General features: G+C 39.5%; 1 protein-coding gene across 7 annotated transcripts in view; it reads right to left on the bottom strand.

Annotated features, from left to right (window-relative positions):
* cramp1 (cramped chromatin regulator homolog 1) overlaps positions 1-19,603 on the bottom strand; it is a 109,766-nt gene that overhangs the window by 6,356 nt on the left and 83,807 nt on the right. For 4 of the 7 annotated variants that reach the window (XM_068056347.1, XM_068056346.1, XM_068056348.1 and 1 more), the window contains 9 exons: positions 19,143-19,333; positions 15,248-15,322; positions 12,882-12,960; positions 12,184-12,249; positions 10,241-10,342; positions 9,179-9,363; positions 6,352-6,565; positions 5,663-5,827; positions 1,160-1,305 (listed from right to left, as the gene is read on the bottom strand). In XM_068056347.1, coding sequence (XP_067912448.1) covers positions 1,160-1,305; positions 5,663-5,827; positions 6,352-6,565; positions 9,179-9,363; positions 10,241-10,342; positions 12,184-12,249; positions 12,882-12,960; positions 15,248-15,322; positions 19,143-19,333 — 1,223 coding nt within the window. Of the gene's footprint in view, positions 1-1,159; positions 1,306-3,096; positions 3,262-5,662; positions 5,828-6,351; positions 6,566-9,178; positions 9,364-10,240; positions 10,343-12,183; positions 12,250-12,881; positions 12,961-15,247; positions 15,323-19,142; positions 19,334-19,603 lie in introns of those variants that run through there. The other 3 variants (XM_068056350.1, XM_068056349.1, XM_068056351.1) reach the window with 2 other exon arrangements.

Here is a 19,603-nt window from a genome sequence, read left to right as displayed (position 1 = left end):
TTTTGTTTTACCTTCTTTGATTACCATTTATGTTTTTTGGTGTTGGTGGGGATGAGAGGGGGAGGTAGGAGGGAAATAGAAGTGCTATCCTCAGATGAACACTGTGACGCCAATAGGCCAGCTATGAAATAAAAATGCTTCAAAGTGATTTCATGGTTCAGCAGGTCAATAACACTGGTGTATTTGCAAAGTCTTTTTCCAAAAGGACCCAAAACATTCCAAACCTTCCTTTGAATTAGCCATGGACGGAAAATTTAGTTACATATCTGAAATGCTGCATTTCATGGCCAATTCAGAATTAAAGCCATGTTATACTACTGCAAATCTGTAAAGAATACATTTTTTGTAAAGATAAAAGCACTGCTGAAGAAAGAATGGGAATGCAAATCTTTCCCTTGCTCAATAACAGGAGCTTCACACTGTTGGAACAATTATTCTTACCAGTGCTTAGAAAGTTAAAAAGGTACCAGTTTGTTGAACTATTTTATGTACAAAAATAATATTGGTGTTTTCTTGTTGGACCCTCACTCTCCTTTCAGATAAATGGTAATCAAAGCTGCAAAGTTCTAAGCCTCTTGATTATAGAGAATTCTACTGACTGCTCCATGAAATCCAGCAGCCAGGAAAATATCAATGATCACTGCAACAACTTGCAACAAACATTCCAGATCAATATTAATTAGGGACTCATCCACTAAAATATATAATTAGCCAAAAGTGCTGTTCATAAAGTGTATTTTTCTCCCTGTACAGCACTGATATTGAAATTGAAAGTTACTGAAATATGTTTGAATATTTAGGATCAAATGGATGTTAACCATGTTTAATTGCACTGATGGATTCTGCCAACTCAAAAATCAATAGCTGCAGTGTTCACTCAATATGTTCCCATAGCAACCAGGTTAGTTTTACAAAGACCTCAGTGCCTCAAAATCTGTGGATAAATCAACATTTCAATCTTCAGTCAATTTGCCAAGAATATTTAACTTGAAAAGCTGTATTAACCAAATGCATAACTTAAGTCATAATACTAAAAATCCATTGGTAGCTTAGGTTTGAGCCTTAAACGCTCATTAACACATAATTGTTTTTTTTTTAAGATGCTTTGAATTTTCTTCTTAAAGCATTGCTTAAGCTACTTTTCAAATAGAGCTCTTACCTCAGAGACATCTACTAATGAGCGGGACACAAAAGAATCCCTGGAGTTTCCATCCAATAGGCTTGTTCCAAGCAGAGAGTTGCTATTGCTATTGCTGTTGCCAGTTGTTAGCATCTTCCGTCCCTTTTCAGGTGAAATTAGGCTTGCTGCAACCAACCCAGAACATATCGATTGAATACACTGCATTTCTCTTAAAAGTACAGTATGTCCTGAACCACAAAATAGTAACACAGATCCTTGGAAGGCCAAAATCCAACTTCATTGTCTTTTTAGTGTCAGCTTGGCTCAGTAGCACCTCTTTCTCCGAGTCAGAAGGTGTGGGTTAAAGGCCAACTCCAGGACTGCAGCACATAAGCTATGTCAACACTTCTGTGCAGTACTGAAAGAGTAATGTTGTGGAGGTTTCATCCTTTGGATGAGATGGTGATAAAATAAAAGCATCTTGTCAAAGATCCAGCTTGGCACTTGCTTCTTTAATTCTATCACAGTGCATAAGGGATTAAAACAAGCTCCACTCTCAGAAATCACATCACATCTTTAGTTGTTAAATTGTTTCAATGATTGTTCAGCTAGTTTCTAGGTCATTTTCTTAAGGGAAGATGGGTCACTTAATTTAAATACGAACATGTTGCGTGATGTGTTTATACATGTCTGATTTGCAGCTGTTTAAAATTAATGAGCATTCATAAAACACCCCTACCAAAGTTTTGAGGTATTTATCAGCCCATACTTTTTGATGAGTTTCATCTGGAGCTTTCAAACAGAGGTTAGCAAGATCTTATGAGAAAAATTATATAAGCCAGATGACTTCTCTATTGAGTGAAGAAAGGATTAAAAGGTTCTCTACATTAAAAACTAATTATAACTTAGTTTTCACAAAAGAGATGCAAACTATTATTTTCTAATTTACCAGAAGCAAAATTTAACTACTGAAAAATATTTGCTCCAGAGTTCATTTGTTCTTTTACTATTTAATAAAATTGTTTGTCATTTAATACCTTAAACAAAGTTTAGTGCAGCGTTATTCTACCTCTTTTTAAACACAAGGAGAATCCCATTGAGGCACTGGATACATTCAATAGCTGAAAAGTTCAGTATGCAGAACACATCAAAACATTTTAACTAGCCATTAGGACAACTGAAAATATGATTGAGGACATAGTGAGCTACAACTCACCAAATGTCATTTAAAATATTGAAGCCAAAAATATCTAGAGTAAGAAGAACTACAAGAATTAAAAAAAAAACAAGAGACATTAATTTGAAGTCCTGTATGCTTGTTCAGATGGACATTTAACATCCCATTACACTGGCTGAAGAAAAGTAGGGAGTTCTTCCAGAGTCCTTGCCAACATTCCACTCATAACTATCAAAAACAGATTACCTGCTTTCACCTCAAGGTTGGTTTTGGAATTTTGCCTTGCACAAAATGACTACCAGGTTTTTCTATATAACAGACAATGTACTTCAAAGTCATTCATTGTGTGGTGCTTTGGCATGTTTTTGAGATACACAAGATAAATAAAAGCTTTTCTTTCTTAAAATTCTGCATGCAATATAAAAATCCAGGATTATTTTTAACCTAGGAGTAATGACAGTGACACATAACTATGGCTCATGTCCAATTCGAACATTACTAATCAACAAACTAAGTTTATTACTGGATGAAGGACATGGCATATGTAATAGTTGATTTGGGATTAGTGGGATATGTATAAATAAAATATAGATTATACCAGACTTCCCAGCAATCCCTGTGGAGTAATTTACTGCATCTCCCTCATTCTCCAATTACATGTCAGTTTAGTCACATTAGATGTTTCTTCCCTCTGGTTCGCTGTACCAACCATTCATCAGTTGAGGTTTTGGAGCTCATGAAGAAACACTGTCCCAGCTCATGAAAGTGTGCTGCCATGACGTCTTTGCCAATGCTACCTTTTGACCAGCAGGCAGTGGGATTATTATTACTGTACTCCACATGATACACATATCTCCACACAGATGAACACACAGCACATTTTAAAATTCTTCACTCATGTGAGGAAGGTTTAAATAACAAAGAGAAGAACCGGCAAGCAAAATCTGTGTGGGTCTGGCAGCACCTGTGGAGAGAGAAACAGAGTTAACATTTCAGGTCTGTAACCTATTAGAACTCTGATGAAAAGTTTATGATGAAAGGTCACAGACCTGAAACATTAACTCTATTTCTCTCTTCACAGATGCTGCTAGACCTGCTGTATATTTCCAGCACTCTCTGTTTTTCTTTCAGATTTACAGCATCTGCAGTATTTTGCTTTTATTAATATCTGTTGTGTATTTATGGAAAACAGAGAACCACCATACAAAGACAGAAAAAAAACATCTAAGATATTGTGAAATTAAAGAGCTCAGTACAGATGTTAAAATATGAGACCTAAACAAGGTGTGAGCTACAAACATACGAATTAGGAACAGAAGTAGGCCATTCGACCCCTCGTGCTTGCTCCGCCATTTAATAAGATCATGTCTGATCTGTTTGTGTTTTGAATTCCACATTCCCATCTACCCCCAATAACCTTTGATTCTCTTGCCTAACAAGAATCTATCTACCTTTGCCTTAAAAATTTTCATTGACCCCACCTCCATCACCTTCTGAGGCAGAGAGTTCTAAAGTTGCACAACCCTCAGAGAAAAATTTCTCCACATCTCTGTCCAAAAAGGGCAACCCCTAATTTTAAAACAGTGCCCCCTAGTTCTGGAGTCACCCGCAAGAGGAAGCCTCCTTTTCACATTCACCTTGTTAAGACCGTTCAGGATCTTACATACTCCAATCAAGTCTCCCCTCACTCTTCTAAACTCCAGTGGAAACAAGCCCAGTCTGTCCAACCTTTCCTCATAAGACAACCTGCTCATTCCAGGTATCAATCTAGTAAACCTCCTCTGAACTACCTCCAACACATTAACATCCTTCCTTAAATAAGGAGACCAAAACTGCACACAGTATTCGAGATGTGGTCTCACCAATGCCCTGTATAACCGAAGCATAACATCCTTACTTTTATTTTCTATTCCTCTCATAATTAAGGAAAGCATTCCTTTATCCTTCTTTATTACTTACTGAACCTGCATACTAACTTTTTGTGATTCATGTACTAAAACAACTAGATCCCTCTGCACCTCGGAATTCTGCAGTCGTTCTCCGTTTAATTAATACTCTGCTTTTTTATTCTTCCTGCCAAAGTGAACAGCATTACATTTTATATTATATATGAACATTATACTCCATCTGCCAGATTTTTGCCCAGTCACTCAACTTATCTATATCAGTCTGCAACCTCCTTATGTCCTCTTCACAACATACTTTCCTAGCTATCTTTTGTCATCTGCAAATTTAGCTACCATGTCATCACTCCCCTCATCTAAGTCATTGATATAAATTGCAAAAGGTTGAGGCCCCAGCACAGTCCCCTGCGGGACTCCACTCGTCACATCCTGCCACTCAGAAAAGGACTAATTTATGCATACTCTCAGTTTTCTGCCAGCCCGCCAATCTTCTATCCATGATAATATGTTACCCCCTACACCATGAGCTCCTACTTTGCACAATAACCTTTAAAGTGGCACCTTGCCAAGTGCCTTCTGGAAATCCAAGTGCAGTACGTCAATGAGCTCTACTTTATCCACAACGCATGTTACTCCTTCAAAGAACTCCAATAAATTGGTTAAACATGATTTCCCTTTCACAAAGCCATGCTGACTATTCCCGATTACCTTGAGTTTTTCTGAGTGCCCAGCTATAACCTCCTTAATAATCGATTCTAACATCTTCCCCACGACAGACATCAAGCTAACTGGCCTATAGTTACCTATTTTCTGCCTCCCCCACTTGAATAGAGGGGTTATATTTGCTATTTTCTAGTCTGATGGGACCTTTCCAGAATCAAGCAAATTTTGAAAATTAACACCAACGGCATCTACTACCTCATTAGCCACCTCTTTCAGGACCCTAGGATGAAACCCAGCAGGACCAAGGGACTAGTCAGCCCTTAGCTCCATCAGTTTGCTCAGTACTGCTTCCTGGTGACTGTAATTTCACCAGGTTCCTCTCTTCCTTCCGCCTCCTGATTTATTGCTATTACTGGAAGTTTTTTTGTATTTTCTATAGTGAAGACATAAGCAAAATATTTGTTAATTTCATCCGCCATTTCCTTATTATTTACTATTAACTTCCCATTCTTACTCTCTAGAGGACTGACACTCACTTTACTTACTCTTTTCCTTTTTAAATACCTGTAGAAACTCTTGCTATCCATTTTTGCATTATCAGCTTATGGAAAGTTAGTCACATTGAATCTTTCACTGCCTCAGGAGAAACTGAATGGGAACTGAGAAACAAGTCACTGCTCGAGCTAGAGATTTAAAATGGGACTGAGACCTTGCAAGATATGTTTCTCCACTTAGGGAGTGCAATCATAATGAGGTGAAACACATCTTTTGGAGGACAATAAACTATAAGACACTTACACAACAGACTACCCAAAGAGGAGTCACCAGAATCATTTGGATACCACTGTGGATCATGCGTGGGAGAAGGAATCCAGTTGCGTTGAGGACTGGCTGAGGGAGATGGGAGACTCTTTGAGCTGTCACTGCCATTCAACTTTGTAGGAGAGAGAGAAGCACCATCACCTATTTAAAGCAAATGAATCTGTCAGAAGCTGGTGCAGTGAGTAAATTACATTAGAGACTCAACTTCAAAAGTACTTCAGTAGCTATAAAGCGCTTTAGGACATCCTGAAGTTATAAAAGTCGCTTTATAAATGCTATTTTTTTATTTAATAGGTTAGACACTTAATTGATTGTCCCCAATAAAAACTAATTGGCATGTGGCTATCAAATGAGGAACTAGATTACAACAGTACAAATTAATATTCATGTTGAATTCCCAGCCATAACGCCCTGCTAGCTGCAACTAACTCTCCATTTATTATTCAAATGTTAACTTTGAAGACATGTTTCAACACAACATAGTTACTAGTTTACACCATCAGTTTTCTCAACAGATGAGCTTCCCCACTTTTATTTTACCTGTGACATTCCTACAACGGTGCTTTATCAGAGATACCTTAAATACTTCCCTATTTTTCAAATGAATCTGGTTCATGCTATAATACACCACACAACAATCAACAACTACAAATTCTTCTACTTACCACCAACATACTGAGTAGAGTTGATGGCAAGCTCAATGATGGAGTCGCTGATTTGGCTGTGGGGTCCACCCTGGGACAATGCATCATCTGGAGGTCCTGGCAATGATATATCCAAGAGTGCAGAAACATTTGGAGGAGAAGTGAACAATGTGTTGGGAGCGTCACTTGGTGGAGAGGACAGACCATTCTGAAGTGTATGTTTTTCAAGATCCCTCTGTGCATAAAAGAAAGACACATTAGAGATTAAAGTTGAGCGATATAACCCACAGAGAATATAGTTAAAAAATGCGGGAAGAATCCCCTCAGTCAAGACAACTGAATTCATTCTCCAGGCAAAGGAAGCGTATAAATACAGGGTTTAAAAGAGTGATATATTCTCATAAAAAGATAAATACTTTCAAGAAAAGTTCTGATTGATTTTACAGCTGCTTGTGACAGACAGTTTAAATGCCATTTGCATTTTCATTTTATAACGGTTTAATTTGGTTGAATTTATATAGGTTGTATAAATTGGATATATTCTAAAGAACAGCAAAACACTTGTGATGAAACATAGGTATAATAGGTAGAACTTAGATATAGTTGATATATTATACATTTTCGAATTAAAGATTGAACAAATGGTCAGTTTTCAAGACTCACTGAAATTCCCCTTTAAGAAGGTAGAATTAAAAATTCCAAGGTCCCTGTTACAATAGAATGTGAACCAGAAACACCTTTTAAGTTGGGAAATCCATTTCATGGTCTCTGTTGCCAGGGAATTGGAGGATAAACACACATTGAAACATCCTGTGTGAAGTCAGTAAGAGGTAGCTATAAACTTAATTAGTTGATGGTGTTGATGATGTAGATCGATTGACTCAAAAGAAGGATTCAAGGTACCATTAAAAAAAAATTACAGATAATAAAATAATAAAATTAAACAACACTTACAGAAACAGATGCCAAGTAAACCCAATTATAAACATTTTGACCAGATAAAAGCTCACAACTTCAAGAGCAGGGGAGTTCCAGCAAATAAGTTAAGTGGGGATGGTAGCTAATGATAGTACCATATATGGATCTCAAAAGCAGAAAAACACACACAGAATGGTAATACCTATATGCTAAAAGCTCAGATGATATAAACATGAGAGTTCTTTAAGCAAGAAACTAGAAGTATTGAATTCCTCATCAATGCTTCTCAACCTATGGCTTACTCGAGGAATTTAAGGCAAAAGTTTACTTTAAATTTTGATGGATATTCTCAGATATTTTGCTGAAACATTATCAAGGTTGAACTTTTGGATTCTCTTTTAGAAATAAGATTATGTATTACATCTCTTAGTAATCTTTGATATTGTGGTATACTTATCCACTTAAAGAGACACAGAGAGGGGGTTCTTGTAGTTGTCTACAGAATGCTACATGAGACGATTTATTACCTTTTATATATCTATTAAAGAATTGAATATGCAATACACTTTAAGTGGAGAGATATGTATTGAAGAGAGTTTCCTAGACCCTTATAATATCTGGGATATTCATGACTTAGCCATAATTATTTAAAAAAATATCCGAAAGATGGTAATATTCTCGGTTAGTTTTATTTCTTTGAGGGAAGACTAGTTCAGTTATTTAGACCCAAATAAGTATCTATAAGAATTTGTCTGGTTTGAACTTAATTAAAGGAGATTCATAGGGATGTATGCTTGATTTGGTTTAGTCCCTATAAGGGTTTACAGTCATAAATCACTTCACACTTAGTGCCTTCCACGTAAGTCACAAGAAAGTTGAGTTTGCTATATATCAACTTGCAATAGTGAGGGTATCTTTCACAATCATCCAATAAATTTGTATTCAATTGTTCTTTGCGAGATGATCCCTATCAAGACTAATGCAGTTTCTGATAGTTCATCAGCTAAAGAAGTTAAGCTGTACAGATTAGTCCTCCAACTAATATTGCAGTCAGGTCCCGCTGACATCATTGGGACCCCATCTGCACATTTCAAGAAGGGCCCCTTTTCCTTCCTGTGGGCGTCCCATTAACATCGAGACACTGCGGGAAGGCAGAAGGATCTGAGGGGGTAAGCAGCGACCTCATTTTAATTGTTTTTTTTTTAGTCACAATAAAGAGCTAATGCAACTGACTTGCTGAAATCTTTTTAGGAATGCTCAGGTAATTACTTGATGCATCAGGCAACTAGGTCACCAACCCCAGATTGCAACTGGACAATGACAGTGAGTACATTTAAATCTTGCATTCTTTCCACCTATCCAGTGTCTTGAAAAGCCTTTCTATTAAAATTTAAGTATATGATATAAGAACACTCCTACAATTTGACATGATGCTTTTTAGGCCCTTTGCACTTTTGAAATGAAACATATAGGATTGCAAGCTGAGACTGCTGGGCACCACAAACTCAACATAAATGAGTGACTCCCACTTACCGACTGTGGTTCGCAATGACAAGAAAGACTGGTATTATGAAAGGGCTACCATTTCTGAGCATTTTCACAATATAAGAAAACAGAGATTACTCACTTGGGACTGTGCGTGCAGAAAAGCTCTCCCCACACCCTGCCCTCTCCCATCATAATCAGTAACTCAATTGAATAACACATGTACAATGCCATGATTGTGTTTTCGCTGCTTGGATCAACAATGGCGAAACACATATTAATCACACACAAGCAATTAATGAGTAAACTTACTCTGGGTAATTGAATTAATTAGAGGCATACTGTAGACATAGAATTTAGTTCAGTCTGTCACCAAAGCCATATTCAGGAGTGGCATGAAGACTCCGCTTACAGAACACTAAGCATAAACACCAATGACACTCACCCCTGTTGAGGTTGCTGCTGTACTGCTTCCATTCTGATGGACTGAGGATAAATCCTGTTCTGAGGTCACTATGGAAACTCCTTCTGTTGACAAAGAGGTCAAATCTTGTGATCCTTCTGCATCAAGGGTCTGGACTGGGCTGCCTGGAATTATGCCTGCTGATTTAGCTGCCAGGTCGATTGCACCTAGTACAGAAGAAACTTTGTTTGTCTAATTTGCTTCATTTACATCACATTTGTTTCAGAAACATATATAAAACAGCCTCAGCTGCAATTCAGAAATCTACAAGTACATCGTAGTATGATAGACACCACAATAGTGAAATGAGCAGAATGTTCCTGGAACCAGATCTTCTTAGGTAATGCTTTACAGTCCTAGATCATGACAGAAAGCTTTGAGAAAGTACTGTTAACAGATAACAATGTTGATATACTATTAGAACATAATAATTCAAATAAAGAGGAAGAGAATTACTTAGCATCATGAACCATATACATGAACAGAAAAGAAAAAATCTGATTGGAATACCACAAAATATGCTCCAACAACAGGATGGGATGTGAAACTCAAACAGTTGCCCAGTGGAGCTATAACAAGAACAGTTTTTACATGAAGGTGAGGTGCATAACCAAGATAGTGTTACAACTAATAGGTGGGCATAGAACAGAACAGTAATAGTGTAATGGCTAGCAAAACAAAACAGAATTGCTGTTTGTGATCTCAAAACCTGGAGGGATAAATCTTTCTACCATAAAGCATCTGCAAGTTATGTTCTATAAATGCAACAACATAGTAAATGAGCATGATACTCCTTGAATCACAACAGCCCTGGAATAAATTTTAAAATTTTGCAGCAACAGGTGATCATGGACCTAGATGTATTTTCGTGGCTAGTCCCTTAATCGTCTTAATAAAGAAAGATTGTCTGCAGCTCTTCACAATCTGCAAATCAACAGAATCAAAAAAAAATGGAAAACTGAAAAAGGTGAAAAACACATGAAATTTAAAATAATGCGTTAGTAGTTCTTTAAAAAGTTGATTTTTAAGACCTTTGCAACTTACTGGAGAGCTGGCTGGTAGATGCTGGAATGGCTTTTGGAACAATAGGACGAGCTAAAGAAGCTTTGGAAAGTGATGATTGAAGAGGACGGAACGAACCTGTACCTAAAACATAAAAAGCACACAGTTCGCAACTGAGAGCCATGGGCTGGGGTATGATATCAGTACTTTTACTGGATAGTCACTATAACATTGCTACAAAGAAGAGCAACATTGTCAGAGACATGGATTTTCAGCAAGATTTTATAGGAAAGGAGGAGAAAGGGAGCAGCAATTTAGAGAGGGAATTCCAGAGTTTTAGGCCTAGGCAGCTGAAGACATAGTCATCAATCGCGGGTTTAAGGGAGAGGTGGATGCTCAAGGCTGAATTCAGAGGAACAAAGTGTTCTGGGGTAGAGGGGGTTGTGGGGCTGGAATAGGTTACAGTGATAGAAAGGGGTGAGGCAATGAAGGGAATTAAACATAAGGATGAGAATGCAAAATTTGAGGCATTGGGGATTGGGAACAAATAATAATTAGAAAAGGTGTGCTAAAGGGTGAGGGAGATTTGGTGTGCAAAACGATACAGACAAATTTTTGAATGAGCTGTAGTTTATGAAGTGTGAAGGATGAGATGCCAGCTAGAATAGCATTGAAGTAGTTGAGACTGGAAGTTACAAAGGCATGGATGAGGTCTCAGCAGCACATGGGCTGAAGCAGGAATGGAAGCAGACAATGTTACATTGCAGATGCAGACTCAATGGGCCGAATAACATCCTTCTGTGCTGTACTATTGTATGATTCAACGTGGAAGGAGGCAGTCGTAGAAACTCGGCTCAGGGTCGAATAGGACGCCAAGCTTGCAACAGTTTGGTTCAGCACGAGACAGTGGCCGGGGACAGATTTGGTGGAAAAAGCACAGATTTGTGGCAGGAGCTCAAAACAATGGGGTTTCCCTTGGCAATGTTTAACTGGAAGAAATTCCAGCTTATTCAAGACTGATATTGGATGGGCAATCCAACAACACAAACAATCAAGTTATGCTGAAGACAGGTATAGCTAGGTATACTGGTGTCAATAGAACACTCTATTTGTTCTCAATGCCCCTGGATTAGGAAGGGAAACAATAGTTGGCCAGAGCTCACACTGCTGATCATGATCCAGCAATTATTGCTAGACATGCACATTGGGGGCTTCAGGGGAGGACATCAGATTTGGTAAGAATGACTGCCATGGCCAGATAATGCTCCAACTTCACTTTCCAGACTCATTTACATAGAATGGGCACTTGGTCTAGGAACAGAGGGCTGCTAGCAACCATGGAACCATATCCCAAAATAAACTGTCAAGGGAAGATCCTTTAATATTGCTGATTGCAAACCATTTCATGACCATCCATGCAGTGCTGCTATTAACCAGAACTTTCAGTTTTGAATTTGAAATGTAAGGAACATCCCAAGATGGCATATTATTCTACTTATTTCTGTATCAGTTCTTAATTCATTGATATTTCTCCTCTCGGAATGCCCAGCTTGAAGAAGTTCTGCACTTCTCTCCGACAGGATTTCCATTTCTCACCTTGTTCACCTTCACTATTTTTTGTTCCCCTTCTTACGTTTGATCAGTTTCTTTATTTGTCCAATTACCACTCCAATCTGTCCTGCATCACTATCCCACTTATCATTCAATCTCTCCTGCTTTCCACCTTATCACAGATCTTTCCTTTTGTTTTAGCTCCCCTCCCTTCTTTCTTTGCTTCTGTACTTGCTTAAAACCTATCACATCTCTTAACGTTTTCCAGTTCTGATGAAAGGCCATCGACCTGAAATGTTGGGGCGAGTTTTACAGACTCCCTGATGTCGGGGGTCGTGGTCAGGAGAGGCCCGCCCCCACACCCCCCACCACCCATTGACGGGATCAAAATTTAAATATGTTAATTTATTTAAAGTAATGAATTAAATACTTACCCACTCCCGCCGTCGGTCCCGGTGTGATACTCGTGCCGGTGGCCGGCACTCCCGCGCCTTCGGACACTGTTGGGGAGGGGGGAGCAGGTAAGTATTTCAGTGTGGGAGGGGGGTAGTGGCGCCAAAGCAATCTGATTAGTGTAGGGGATGGTGGAAAGGGGTTGAAGTAAAAAGTTCATAAACTTTGTTGGTGGGTGGGGGGAGGTCAGGTACACAAGGTAAGTATTTTGGGGGGTGCGGGGAAGAGGGCAAGGAATGAACTGTATGGTCATGGGGGGCTGGGAGAGGGGCTAGAAACATTAAGTTAATTCTTTAATAAAATTTTAAAGGCCTATATCTTTAAATATTTAAACTAAATTGAAGGGCTCAAAGCCCTTTATAAATGGCATTGGCATCTGCACAACGACGCCTGACACCATTGCCAGGGACGGACAGCCGGCCCCCTCCACCTCATCGGGGCGGCAGTCCGCCCCAGCCATTTAAATGAGCCGCCACGTTTAATATCGCAGCAGATCCATGACGAGCAGTCCGCGCGGGTGGACCACCATAGTTTATGGCCGCCGCTGATCACAGCGGCGACAACATAAATGTCAGCCTGTTAACTCTTTTCCTCTCCCTGCTGGTGCTACCTGACCTGCCAAGTACGTCCAGCATTTTCTGTTTATATTACGTTGATCTGTTCGAGTGATTATAGATACCTGTGGCAGAATTGGACAAGATAGAAAAGGAACAAACATGCTGTGAGGAATTTCCAGTTGGTCGTGGCAACAGCGTTCTCTGTAAAAAATTAGAAAAACAAGAATTTTAATCAGCAAGAAGCAAAACAGAAACTTAAACATAATGTAATCATTAACCAACTTTATATTTTGCTTATTATTAAGAGAAGAAATTATACATAGAACAACAAAAAAGTTAAAAGTAATCTCACCTAGTTTAGAAATGTTAGTTGATAAAATCTTAATTACTTGGCAACACTCAAGATAAACTTTAAACTTGGCCATTCTTTGGGATGGGAGTTAATACTTTTACTTGTCCGAATGTTTCCCAAGTAAAACATACCAAAATGTGATAGAAATAAAAATGGCTGCGTTTGCTGACAATGCAACCACTAGGTGGCACAGTACTTGCACATGCGCAAATGCAGCCTCATGCACTGAAACGTCACTGTCTGTGAAGTTTTTGGCAGCTGTCAGTAGCAAAGATGGCACTGCTCAATTTATCACAAAACGAAAACAAATGAAATCAAAATAGCCACTTCTGGTTCCTGCTCCCCGCAACGGTTTGTTTAATGAATTTTATTGACAATTATTTCGGGACACAAACCCGAATTTTAAACCATCGAGTATTTTAAAAAGAGATTTCTAACATTTTGGAATTTGGAACAGATAAATCAGCATGAACACCAGCAGAGAGCTTCTTCTGTGTTGTAAGAAGAGCCAAATCAACAACTTGATCCAGCATCACTTCAGTGAGTTTTGTGTTTAGAGCTGAGCTCCAGGATAGCTGCATGTGCGGGATTGCGTGTGCAATTCAACAGAATCCGTGGCCTTGCCCCTTCTTCCCCCTTGGCAGCTCGCTCCCCCGCTCCCTTCTGCTCGCAGTCTCCCTCCCCCTCCCCTGCCTATCTTGACACTCTCTCTCTTCCACGCTTCCCCCATGCGGCGAATAAAGGCTGCCATCACGGGAGGGAGTGGGGACCAGAAACGGTAGGAAGCGGGGTCCAGAAGCAGGAAGGAGCAGGGACCAGCAGCAGGACCAAAAGTGGGAGGGAGCAGGGACCAGAAGCAGGAGGGAGCCAAGTGAGGAGAAATGGTGAGGCCAGGAGTGACATTTCCACGCGCATGCATTAATTAGTTCTGGCAAGCTGGTGTTGATGTAGGCTGTGCATGCGCAGCACCATACTGGCAGCATCTGGGAACACTCTGATGATGTCGGCGGTGGGGGGGCGGGGAGGGCTGTGTTGTCAGGAGTCACTTTGAATAAAAATATATATCAAATTAATGCAATTCTTTGCATGATAGTTATCCTCTAATTCTTCCCTCATTTCCTTTCAACCCATTTCCCATTTTTTCAACAGTCTGCCTAGCCCACAGACCTACTGTAACCAAAGGACAGGCAAACTGCTCTCAAGTCTCCACCTAGCTGATCAAGCCAGCTAGCACTTGAAAGAGATTCTGGTTCTTCCTCTCTGTCAGGAAGCACATGACTTCTATTTCGCATCTCCTCGCCGTAGCATGTTGAGAATAGGAACTCAATGGAATGAGCAGTAAACCAATATTCCATTACTTGTTAGTGCTTCTTAATTCTGCATGCAAAGTCCATAGCAGTAAACTAGCGAGAGAGAAAATGGCCATTTTTAATCTTCCACCTCAGCCCCAGTAAAAAAGAAAAAAAAACTTGCATTTATATAGCACTGCATATTGAAACATCCCAAACCACTTCCTACAATAAAATTATTTTCATGTGCAAATACTGTTGTCATGTAAGTTAACGCAGCAGCCATTCCATGCCACTAATGTTCCACAGATAGCAATGAGATAAATGACCAGATAATCTGTTAATTTGGTAGTGCTGGCTGAGGGGGAAAAATTGGCCAGGACACTAGTAGAACTTGATGCTCTTCTATGAATAATGCTATGAGTTCTTAAACATCTACTTGAACCACTGAACAGCTACAGCTCTCATCTGAGGATCAGCACATCCAACAAAGCAGCACTCCCTCAATACTGCACTGGAAGGTTAAACCCACAACTTATTTGACTGAGAAGCAAGAGTGCTACCAGCTGAGTCAAGGTGACACAAATCATTTGATGTGACTCAAGTACAGGCTTGTTGGCCAAGCCTATTTATATTACAGCTAGAAATACAAATATGTGCCTGTATTTATTGCTGTAATATATAAAATGGGATGGAACCAACAGACATTTACACTCACTATGTAAATCAAATTAGACAACGAAACTGAGCAAAATCTCAAATTATCACATTCATTGTACAAATTCTGTGGAAAAGAACATTAAGGGCCCAAAACTTTAATTCTCAAACACATTTAAACAATTTTTACCTGAACCACTAGCGGCTTGCGTGGACGATTATTCCGTAACTTCCTTTGTTTGGGTAAGTAAATGTCTGGCTGCCTCTGAAAACAACAGACATTTGATCAAGAAAGGGCACAGATTCCTAGGCCTACCTGGTGAACATCACAATCACTAATAAGTCATCTACTATTAAGTTTTCTAAAAACCTCCAACTGGTTCTCAGTGCAAAGTGAGCCACTGTTAGACACTTAAATCAGTTTTACAGCTAGTTAAAGGGGCAAAAGTTGACACAGCAATGATTTCCTTCTAGCATTTCAGAAATATTGTGAGATTGACATGATGATACAGAAAATAACTTGCATTTATATAGTGCCTTTCTTCTGGTCAGGACTTGTCAAAACATCAATGAGTTACTTTGAAAATGTAGTCACTATAGTTATATACATAAGCATAGCTTATGGACAGCACAAAGTCCCACAAACACCACTGAGTTAAATGACCAGTTAATCTGGTGAGGATGGTCGAGTGGTGGGCACAGACTTCACTGTCATATTTGTCACTTGTTTTTAATTGTGGCTTACTGCCAAGAGGAAGATAAACATAAATAACCTATAAAACAAGATTTATTTCCATCTTTGAGCCCCCCATTAAGCAGTGCATGAAGAACTAATAAATACTAAGGCAAAACTCATGCAATCCACACATCTATGCAAATATTTAGTGAAATGCATTCATGAGTACAGAATTTAAAGGGAGGGGGAATCTAATGCATGTTGTCTATATGGATTTTAAGAAAGTGTTTGACAAAGTACCACACAGAAAGGCTGGTTAACAAAACTGAGGCTCATGCAATAGAACGATCAGTGTCAGCTTGAATAAAAAATTGGCTTAAGGACAGAAAACAGAGAGTCGTAGTAAATGATTGTTTTTCAGACCGGAGGATGGTAGACAGTGGTGTTCCCCAAGGGTCAGTGTTAGGAACGCTGCTTTTTTGATATGTATAAATGACTTGGATATTGGAGCAGAGTAACATTTCAAAATCTGCCAATGATACCAAACTTAGAGGTGTGGCAGACAGTGAGGATGATGCCAATCGACTGCAACCGAACAAAGATAGACTAGGAGAATGGGCAGACAATTGGCAGATGGAATTTAATACAGAGAAGTGTGAAGTGATGAATTTTGGCAGAAGGGATAGGGAGTGCAATATAGACTGAATGGCACAGTTCTAAAAAGTGTGCAGGGACAGAGGGATCTGGGGCTCATGTGCATAGATCTTTGAAGGTGGCAGGATATATTGAAAGAGCAGTTGGCCAAGCATATGGGATCTTGGGCTTCATAAACAGAGGTATTGAGTACAAAAGCAGGGAAGTTAAGCGGAACCTTTATAAACCTCTGGTTAGGCCACAACTAGAATACTGCATCTAGTTCTGGTCACCACACTTTAGAAAGGATGTGAGGGCCCGTGAGAAGATGCACAGGAGATTTATTAGAATGGTTACAGGGATAAGGAATTTTAGTTACAAGATTAGGTTGGAGACGCTGGGGTTGTTCTTGCAGCACAGGAGAATGAGGGGAAATTTGATAGAGATTTACAAGATTGACAGGTTTAGATAATTTTATTTATTTTTATTTTATTTAGAGATACAGCACTGAAACAGGCCCTTCGGCTCACCGAGTCTGTGCCGAACAACAACCACCCATTTATACTAACCCTACAATAATCCCTGCCACCTACCTACACTAGGGGCAATTTACAATGGCCAATTTACCTATCAACCTGCAAGTCTTTGGCTGTGGGAAGAAACCGGAGCACCCGGCGAAAACCCACGTGGTCACAGGGAGAACTTGCAAACTCCGCACAGGCAGGACCCAGAATCGAACCTGGGTCGCTGGAGCTGTGAGGCTGCGGTGCTAACCACTGCGCCACTGTGCCGCCCTAAAAGAAAAGCTGTTCCCATTAGCTGATGGTACAAAGACTAGGGGACACAGATTGAAGGTTTTGGGCAAGAGATGCAGGGGGGAGGTGAGGAAGAAATCTTTTTTACGCAGTGAGTAGCAATGACCTGGAACTCGCTGCCTACGAGGGTGGTGGAAGCGGAGACAATTTAAAAGGAAATTGGATGGGCACTTGAGGGAAATAAATCTGCAGGGTTATGGGGATAGAGCAGGCAAACGGGACTGATTGGATTGTTCAAAAGAGAGCTGGCATGGCCTCCAGGACGAATGGTCTCCTTCTGCTCCGTAGTTATTCTATGACTATAATAGAAGTGACCAAAGTTTTTGACAGTTTGAGAAGGGTAATTCATGAAATAATGAATTACTTTGAAAATTTCTTGAACCAGAGCCAATTATGTCCTTTAATAAGGAATTAAATAAACATAAACGCAGTGGTTAGCACCGCAGCCTCACAGCTCCAGCGACCCGGGTTCAGTTCTGGGTACTGTCTGTGCGGAGTTTGCAAGTTCTCCCTGTGACTGCATGGGTTTCCGCCGGGCGCTCTGGTTTCCTCCCACAGCCAAAGATTTGCAGGTTGATAGGTAAACTGGCTATGGTAAATTGCCCCTTGTGTAGGTAGGTGGTAGGAGAATTGTGGGGATGTGGTAGGGAATATGGGATTAATGTAGGATTAGTATAAATGGGTGGTTGTTGGTCGGCACAGACTCGGTGGGCCGAAGGGCCTGTTTCAGTGCTGTATCTCTAAACAAATAAATAAAATAAAATAATAAAGAAGAAAAAAAGTAAAGATTATGGAGAAAGAGCAGAATAATGGGAAAAGTAGCTTCATGTACAAAATGGCCTCTTTCAGCTGAAATTACACTGATTCTAAGTCAGACACTACAGTGAACTATACCAAAAACATATCCCCACTAAGCTCATGTTTTATTATTCAGAATAATGGATGCATTTGATTGACTTCAAAGCACTATTTCACTGAATTACACAAATTAAACTTCCGCAGCTTGTAACCATCAACTGAATACTGAGTTAAGATTGTTCTTGTGCAATTTCTATCTTTTAATTTTTTTTTACACTGAGAGGGAGAGAAGTTAAGCTCAATGTGATGCATATCAGTACCAGGGAATGGAACAATTCCACACTTTTGCCACCAAATCAGCACACATACTGAGGTGAAATATAAATATGGACAAATGGAGAGTAAAGCTCCATTGCTTTACTCCAATAACAGGAAGGATACATAACATACCTGATGTGCGATCACATCTACATTTACTGGTTAATAAAGTAATTATTCAATCATGACAAGTTTAACACAATAATTGAGTTTTGTGGACACAAACGGTACTATCAATAAATCATATTAAATTATTGGATGATCAAAAAAAAAACCTCTGCAAGTAGTCCTGCCATCAATGTGCTGCCATTACATGCGCTTGCTAACAAAGAGTTCAACCATTGACCAACTCAATAGCAATACAATTAAATCAGATCTGTTGATTAGAAGTGTACAGAATAAAATAATCAGCACAGTCCAACTTAACCCATCAACGAAAGCGATTTTTCATTTTCCAGAAGAGTCAGAAGAAGTAACAAAAAAAGGTGCTGTGCAAGAATGCTGCTATTACTCTTTGTAGTCTCAGGTTTAGCAATCTGTAGAATAATGTGTTTTTTTATTATTCGTTCTTTGGATGAGGACACTGCTGGCAAGGCCAGCATTTATTGCCCAACCCTACTTGCCCTTGAGGAGGTGGTGGTGAGCCAACTTCTTAAACTGCTGCAGTCCTTGTGGTGTAGGTACACCCATAGTGCTGTTAGGGTGGGAGTTCCAAGATTGTGACCCAATCTGACCTGTGAACTATTGCATTCCCACTTTTCAACACCCTTTGCCATTATTACCAACCATAGCAAAAGACACACTCGCTATCTTCTCTAGTGTCATTCACAGAACGTTCAACTCACACTGAAAGAATCCAGTCGCTGTCTGAAAGTCAGCTCAGTCTCTTTGCTGGGTGAATATATCTTGTTATGCCTACTGTTGGGTGGTAGAATTGTAGGAACAGCAAATACCCCACTGTCTGCATCACTGCTTGAATTTCCTGAGCTACCAGATGAACATGGTACCACCAAAGTCTTCTGTACATTACGCATTCCTGAAAACAACAATAAGATTAAGCATTCAATACATAAAGAACTTTTATTCTCACTTGCGACATCCAAACATTTATTTTTCAATTGGGTATTAGTCAAGTGGTGCAATTTTAGCACCCATTAGACTGAGAGTCTGTGATAACCCCAATTGATTTTGTGAAGTTAGCTTCATTTATTTACCTAATGTGTCTGGGAACGCTTGTGTTTAAAAGACATGGTTACCCAAAGGAAAATGGGGTCCCAAATCATATCAAGGAATAATGGGTAAAATT

Source organism: Heterodontus francisci, chromosome 24, assembly GCF_036365525.1.
Source record: "Heterodontus francisci isolate sHetFra1 chromosome 24, sHetFra1.hap1, whole genome shotgun sequence".
NCBI lineage: Eukaryota > Metazoa > Chordata > Chondrichthyes > Heterodontiformes > Heterodontidae > Heterodontus > Heterodontus francisci.
The sequence above is the reverse complement of the archived record's forward strand: the minus strand, read 5'-3'. Positions and strand labels throughout refer to the sequence as shown.